This window comes from Monopterus albus, unplaced genomic scaffold (assembly GCF_001952655.1).
Source record: "Monopterus albus unplaced genomic scaffold, M_albus_1.0 scaffold62.1, whole genome shotgun sequence".
In the NCBI taxonomy this organism is placed as follows: Eukaryota; Metazoa; Chordata; class Actinopteri; order Synbranchiformes; family Synbranchidae; genus Monopterus; species Monopterus albus.
Window position 1 is genome coordinate 2,350,242 of NW_018127942.1, and position 8,516 is coordinate 2,358,757.

Genomic DNA, 8,516 nt, shown 5'->3' on the forward strand with positions numbered 1-8,516 from the left:
GCTAAGGAATCAGCAGTGTCCAACCGTTTCTACAGTGCGACAAAAAGTCACACCATAAATAAATTTGGTCCCACAATGTGAGTGATCACTCGCAGTCTGAAGCCCCGCTGAGCATATCTGACTGGTTACTTTTGGTGCTGTATTATACAGTGCCTCTGGTGTAACATCAAGGGAGTTCTCAGGTTTCATAGTTTCAACCCAAGCATGGCAACTCATGAAAGAGAACCAAGTGGAGCACATCGTGATGAGATGCCAATTTTAATCAGCATCATTACAATCCATCTCACATGTATAACAATATGAAATTCTGTGCAAGACACTTTCATCCTACTGCATTTTTTTTGAGTCATAGCCTATTGGTTGTACCGTTATCATCCTAATTACTTTAATCCAGTTTCTTATTCTATTTTATTCAATTTTTTATTTTACTTTTATTCTATTTAAGTTCGTAAATGGCATGGCACTCAATACTAGTGAGAGAGAAACGGCATTTTGATTTTCTGTATGTCCCACACATATAGTGAATTGACAAAAAGTCTTTGAACCTTTTGAACCTCTGAATTTCTATTTTTCAGTGCTTCCTACCCCATGTTTTAAATGCATTTCACTACTTTATTACTGCTTCTTGTCACTTCCAGCCTATTACAATGTTTTATAAAGCCTCTCCTCACCTTTTCTTCAACCCAAGTTGTTTTTAAGACTTTTTCCTACTTTGTTTCCAACATTTTTCTTATTATCCCCTTCTTGTTCAGGTCTTTTCTTCCCTTTTCATCACCTCAATTTATTTTCCTCTTAGTGTTAGACAGATGATTGCCACTGTATACTTCCCAGCCTTTGTCAGCTTGATCAGAGTGTCTGTGACTGAGATAAATGGTGCGAGTGTGTCTTACATGGGTTCAGTGATTGAGTGAGCTCACCGCACACAAAAGGGCAGTAATCCCATGTGTTCGAGACTGCTACTGACATGGACCATTTAACCTCACCCCCTCGAAACGCTCCTCCCCATCTTTACTCTTTATCACATCTTTATCTATCCTCATGCTTAAGACCACAGGTGGAGTATGGGCTTACATTAGTGCTTAGCTTCTGCCTGTGAGACAGGATTTGATCATAAAGGGAGTTTTTGCTTCCTGTATTTTCTTTTTTTTTGATTCATGCAACTGGACTTAGGCTAAAGACTGTGCACCTCTGGTATCTAACCTTTGACCTTTCAGCCTGATGACATGCCAATTCTAGTCTCATCATCAACCCCATGCACTGGTGTGCCAATAATACTTGTACAGTATGTCTCCTGCATTCCAAGCCAGGTTAAGATCACTGGGAGATGACAAACCTACCACTGGGTTCGGCCTGCTACATTTTACAAACTCTTCAAGCTTCTCTTCTAACACCGGGTTTTCAAATCTGGGCACTTGTTACTATGACAAAGAGGCCACGTGGCTCAGCCACCGTCAGTTATGTCGAGTCCCCTGTGACATTTATCACAGTTTGCAATCTATGCTAGTTGCCCACTTAGCCCACAACACAAGTACACTTGTACATAACTGTAGCAAGGTGTCAACCAATGGTGCTCAGCAAAACCAAACTTTTCTACTGGTGTTAAGTTGCTCTTTAAACGTAATTAGTAAAATGCCACGGTGAATTTACCCCACAGTTCCAGTCTTCCAAAAAATGACATCGCTGTTATGTAATCATAAAATGTTGATACTTTCCTACTAATTAATGTGCAGAAATGTAGTGCACTGAACTTGACATTATTCTGTGCTTCAAGTATGTTACATACAAAACCTCTTCTGTTAATCAACCTGTAGACCACCGTACATGGAGCCTAGAGGCAACTACGTATGATATCACACATTTTGGTCTGGGGGAGTTTGGACCTGGAAGTTGAACGTCATGTCACACTTAAACGTGATGCTAAACTTTCATGTTGTTTCATCTTGGTAGTGAGTGAGAGAAAAGTGTTACTAGGCAGCGAGGAGAGAAAAACAAGGGTCTGAAGCTCAACAATCCCCGTCACTGGGGACACCATTACGCCTTCAATGTCCTGAGCCTCTAAAAGAACAATTCAACCCCTTCTTCCTGTTTTAAGATCTGTTTTTATGTCCCCAACACTAGCAAAAGAATGAATTACAAATGATTCTGGTTAGCTTGCTTCCATGAATACAATGAATGGCTTTAGTGAGGGCAGAGGGTGGATGTGGCACTAGTTGTGAGATGTGGATGGTGATTTAAAAAATATCAAGTTACGGTGGCAAATAATGTGGCTTACAGGGCACTCGGCCACACAGGTAATGCAATATTGATAGTGTTATAAGGGTCAGGGACGATCGTGACAAATCATATTAGCATGGTCTCAGGACATTAAAATGAAATGGTCATCCCTTTCAGCTGGGCATGTAAGAACGCTGCAGGGGTTGACAACTCATCTTTAATACGGAATGGCTGGCTTTCCTCCTAACATCAAATCATTGAAAATCCCAGGCTATCTGATAGCTGGATATTCTCTATTTCAGTACAGTGGAGGAAAAAGAACATAATATTATTTGGTAACTTCTTTATTAAACTGTGTAATTAGATAATGAAATGAATATACTGATCTTTTTTTTTAATTACTCATTTACTTTCTTTCATTTAATTTTTAAAGCCATCTCACATTTCATTCCCTTTGCTAGTAAGAGATATAATCCAAGTTATATAAGGAACTACATTATCTATCTTCATCATTCTGACTTTATCCATTCATGTCAGATTACACATGCAGCTGTTTGACATCAAACCTAACTCTGTTGTGTTATTATGTAACTGTCAGCACAGTGATTTTTGTAGCTATAGCCTGGACCAAGTCAACTTCAAATATTAAAGATATTAGAAAATAAAATGCAACACTGTCAGATTGCGTCATACTGTCTTATTGGAGGGTAATTACTGTCACTCATCTCTCACTACCCCTCTCATTACCCACTATTTGGCACCATTCTAATGAAGTCATTTGGCTGGGTTACAGGGATACTTTTCCCCCCTGGTTAAAATGAGGGCTATGGTTACAATTTCCACCATTCAGCAGGGAAATGTGGAGGTGCTAATAAACAATGTGAAGTCAGGTTAAGAATAATGATGTAAAAAATGATCAAAGAACCATTACTCTTCTATTTATTCTATTTGAAAGAGAGGCATGCCTAATACAAATGAGATGTTTGGTATGTAGGCTACAGGAAATAATTTTAATATTTTATAGATTCCATACAGAGACCCAATATCACCAGGTAGTAAAGGGGGAGAAACCCTAGCAATGACAAATGACCCAAATACCTCTGCACCTACTGTATCTCTGCAAATTTACCTGATGCAAAGTTTCAAAATAAATGAACCCTAAAAAGAAAAAGAAAAAAGTTTGGTTAGGACAAGGTTATAGAAAGGATTAGCTACAGTTAAACTAGGGATAATAAAGGAAAATAAAGGTTAATCAATACAATGTCCTTTGCGTGAGTAGTGCAACCAATTAGTGTTTGAGTGTTTGTGTGTGTGTTGGAAAGGGTGCTCAACAGTGAAATGAGCTGACTGAGCACTAAGCACTTCAGACTGTTTGTTATGCATTATGAGAATATGTTTGCAGAACATACGAAATGCAAGACCTGGAAGACATAGGATGCATTTAAATAGTCTCTGCTGCCCAAAGCTCTATAGCCCACTCTGCCACTGAGGGGTTTTGAGCAGTGAGGTGATGGGGTATATCATTCATTATCACAAGCCTGTGTTCAATTCATTATCAATAGACAGTTTAACTGGTAACTGAAAGCAAATCTAGTCCACTAAAATGGCTGAGAGTAATGCTTGTTAGCTGACGTTTCCCACACTTCATCACAGCTTTTTTTTTTTATTTCATGCTGATTTGAATATTAACTAACAAGTGCATCCACATTTCCAGCAGCCCACATGCTATAAAGGGTTTCTGCTTCCACTGGTGGACCAAAACTGTTGCCTACTATTTTATTTGTCAAGACTGATAAAAGCAAAGTCAAGCTTTTAAAATATGCTTTTCATATACTGTATAAAAACGAATACAAAATCCCATGCTCTCTAATTCTTTAGTTTATGCCAAGGGTTCTGTGGGATGCATGAGGTGTAAGTAATCCAAAAGGGCATAAATCACCCACAAGCCATGGGGGGGAAAAAGGTGAACTATTACAGAATATGAAGAAAATGAGAGACCGGTATGTTTGTGTTATGTGAGCTTTTCACACTGCTGGTCCTCATGTAGGGCCAAGAGGCACAGCTATGCTGGTGCAATTACTTGCAAAAAGCTGCACTGTTAATGCCATCAGTGGGAATGAATGAACATGAAAGAAGCACTTCAAATGCTATTTATTTTTATTGACAATCAGACGCTGGTCCGGCACTACTATTAAGCTGTTCTCTTTTGAACAGACATGTGGCATGGCCACGTTGCCAGTTGGGCCCCTGCTGTTATTAGTGCTAAAAATGAAAGAAGATGACAAACTGAAAATGGGCCATTTCTGTTGACAGGCTTCTCTAAAACAGGAAATCCTGCCTTGCTGTAACAGCTAAGCATCAAGCCAAAGGACTCCATACTGTGCCAACAACTAGAAACACTAGCACTTTCTAGGCAGCTGCTAAAGAAAACAGCAGAGCAGACGATAATCTGTGTATTCTTGGTAAGATGGGGGGGAAAATTGCTGGGCCAGATTGGATTTCTTGCTACTGAATTCTCATCTGCGATCGTCAGCAGCGCTTCTTCCAGTCCATCTGTGGACAAGTGTCTGATTATTGAAGAAAGAAAACGGCTAAGAATAAGAGACATTTTAGAGTGGTGACAGAAACAGGCCTCAAGAACTCTTTATTCATGCTGAGGAAATCTTTTTGATCTAGACAGCATCAAGCATCATTTCAGTGAAACTGGCAATAAGAGAACTTGATTTTACTAAGTGAATCAGAGCAAATATCTGTGCCATGGTTCTGAAAGACAGGACGTGAATACTTAAAAAAAAAAAAAAAAAAACTGTTTCTTTGAGTGTAGGGTCTGTCAACAAATTTATAACACTCTGGTGGTATTTAATTCCAGCGAGATTGCAGAGCCTCTTCTGTCAAGTTAAAAGTCAGAAATAATGAGCCCTCTCTAATCAATGAATATGATTGAAAGAAGACAGAAGGAACAGTACACCGTTCACTGCAGGCCCTAATACACATCAGGCAGCATGCCAGCTTTAGCCCTGCCAGCAAATATCTGCTGAAATAGTGACTCTCATCTTGCGCACCGGAAATTCAATTTGTTCCGTAAGCTGGGGATGAAAAAGCAATTATTCACAGTCCCCTCTTTTCATGATCTGTTTCTTTAAGATATCTCTCTTCTTCCTCCTGCTAAAAAATAAAGCTCTAGATTAGTGCTGTGCATAGCTGTTCACAGGGGCAGCCAGTTGAAACCCTAAGATCAGGCCAAATAAAAAGCCTGTCAATCATTTTGAAAGATAGTAAGACATGATACATATCCCAGCATTCCCATCATCCCCATGGGGCATGAGCAAAAGCTCCTAGATAATAGCTGGATAGCTGGATGCCACTTTAAAACATAAAGGAAAGAAGTGCGTGCATGTCAGAAGAACACCAATTACACTACATAGAGTGCGCTAATACCAAATCTCACCCCCCCCCCAAAGTCCGAGTGGGAAGTGCTGTCAAGGGAGCCCACTGAACTGAGGCACCAATTTACACTTGGGGTATTGAGGGGGCCCTAGCATGACCGTGCAAAGTACTGTGGAGCTGCTTCTCATGCTCTCTGTTACTTCAACACATCCTGGGACAGGCTGACAGATCTAGTGCAGCAGAGAGAAGCTCATGTTTGAATCATGACCTTCTTTCCAGCAAAATGTTGCAGGAACACCACCTGTTGACTGAGTCAGCCACTTTTAAGTATTTCCTCCAGGTTTAGATAGCAGGGATACAAAATGTTGATAACTGAAAGATGAAGAGGGGAGAGAGACACGGTCATAACCATAAAGTGAATGGAAAGGAGGGATAAGCAACGAAAGTTAGAGTTATCCATCTGAGGAAGACCAGTGTGACAGCATCAACTTCGGATGGACCTAGGGATCTGGGGGAAGCTTAAGACTTGTCACCCACGATTGCGTTTCCCCATCCTTCATACCCTTTATCCCCCAAGAAAGAAATTTTCAATCTGCTGCTTTCTGCTGTATGCCACAGTGAAGTACACTTCTTATTATTCCACATAGAAGTTCAGTGCAACCTTTACTTTTTGTAAGGCATACTGCACAACACATGGAGGACAAAGGGGTGAATTAATGCCAAGTGCAGAAGGCTTCTGAGATAAGCATAATACAGTACCTATGGCATAGCATGCCAGCAAGAAGATGAGAAAACGGGTCTAGCTACCTCTGCCGGGCCACTAAATGAATGGTTAGCCTTCAAAGAGAGCAAGCCAGATATGATCATCTGTGCTATTTTTAAACAATATTCTCACTGAGGGAAATACAAGTCTGCTTTACATATTAAGTCTGTACACAGAAAAGGGTTCAACAGTCCATAGGAAGTAACAGATGACCAGTCTAGAGTGGAGAAATTTACAACAGCTGTTTCTTTTACAGAAAAAAGGGAGAGAAGACTTTAAAAGCCCTTACATCACACTGCCAACAACATTTACATAAGCACCTGAATGAACTTTTACATGATAGCTAATCTTTTCTATAATCAGAGTAATTATTTGGTTGCAAAATGTGACACCTGACCTCAGCTGGTTCCGTTGCAGCACATAAGTGATTCCTAATCTACTTGTTGGAGATTGGGTCTCTTCATTTTTTTATATAATAGCGACACTTTAACGGCCTTATTACATTATATATAAGCAATCAAAAGTGAATATGTATTAATGTTTGGCTATGCTGACTTCTGAGTTTTCTGCCTCAGATTGCCTGTAGCTACATAATTCATTTAGCTTAATTATTTAATTATTTTTGGAATGTGCTGCAATGTTTTTTTTAAGCAGATTTCTACCTGATGAATCACAAATAATCACAATCATAATAAATGACCGTAGATAGTTTGTGTGACCGTGTTTTCCCTTCAATAACGCGCCTGTTCCTGTTTCCAAATCATTGCTTTGATACAGATCACAGAATGCTCCTGTTCCTGTTGCCAAATCATTGCTTTGATACAGATCACAATACCTGTTAAATCTCCGGTCCACAGTCAGTGCACAGTGCCAAATTAGGTCAGCTGTTACATCCTTCATGGTCTGAATTAGAGTGAAGACCGTGTAGGATGAGGCAAGATGGTGACAGGGCACAGACTGGGATTTTAAAAAGCTAAGACCTTGGTGGGTTGTAAAAGGTTTGGTGATGTCTTAGTACTAGAGCAGGCTTTTTCTTAACCAGCAGGTTGAGCAAACTTTTTTTTTTTTTTTTTTAAATCAAAAAACAAATGCTGCAGTAACACAAATCCACAGTACAAGACAGCAGACTGATAGTCAAGTTGAAAATCTCTAGGTCTAAAAACACAATTTGCCTGGGAATTTGTCATCTGTCACACTGTGCCCCCAAAAAGCAGTCACAATTTTCACATGTATTAAAAAAAAAAAAAAAACCTTTTGAGCAACACACTTCCTGCCAAAGTCCACAGGGCCATGCATTTACACTGCCCGCCTATAGGCTAGGGAGCGCTAAACGCTAGAAAAGGATTTTAAAGTGCCGCCACACTGAAATCAGCCCAAACCCCAGGTATAATGTCCACAAACCAGACACTGTCATCCTTATGGGATTTGTTAGGTCTCTTGTCAACATCATCAGTCTGTAGGCACTTTGTGCTTTTCTGGCAGTGCACAAATACTATTTTTAAGGATTATACATTTCTAACTTTGAGGACACACTCTACAGCTTGGACACTTCATTCTTACATTTACTTGTCATAGCAGGAAAAGTTTAGTTGTTACTAGTGACATTAATGACGCCTCTGTTTTAATCACGTGTCCTGGTAAGCCATGACAATGTGACAGCATGCATAATGCTAGGAGCCTGACACTGAAGCATCTAAATGTATTTTGGGCATCATTAATTTTATTTTTTACACCAGTGCCTTTGTTAGTTTTTCCATGCTGTATTGAAAACATGCTGACCACAAAAATCGCAGAAGCCTTCAGACCGTGTACAAATATGATACACCACTGGGCAAAGTAGGTAATTTATAAAAATATTTACCAAAAGTCGCTGGTGGTCAACCACTACTGGAGGGTGCAGAGGAGGTGGCTGTGGCTCATCCTCGGATCTTTCTGCAGATCCCATAAACTGCTCTGATGGGTTCCTCACATTAGATTCTCCTGTGAAGGTATAAATAGATGACTGATCAAAAAAAGGTTAACAGTGAGGAGCATAAAGACCTGATTTAGTATAACAGCAACCGAGAAACTACTTTAAATTATAATTTGAGCTATAGCAAATCTGAGACTTTATTTTGTTTTTCTAATGAACCACTGTCAAGTACAAACTAGA

At 39.7% G+C, this 8,516-nt stretch overlaps 1 protein-coding gene across 2 annotated transcripts in view; it reads right to left on the reverse strand.

Annotated features, from left to right (window-relative positions):
• Nucleotides 1–8,516, reverse strand: part of atad2b (ATPase family AAA domain containing 2B) — a 68,274-nt gene that overhangs the window by 8,313 nt on the left and 51,445 nt on the right. For both annotated transcript variants that reach the window (XM_020603665.1, XM_020603664.1), the window contains one exon: nt 8,226–8,344. In XM_020603665.1, coding sequence (XP_020459321.1) covers nt 8,226–8,344 — 119 coding nt within the window. The remainder of the gene's footprint in view (nt 1–8,225; nt 8,345–8,516) is intronic.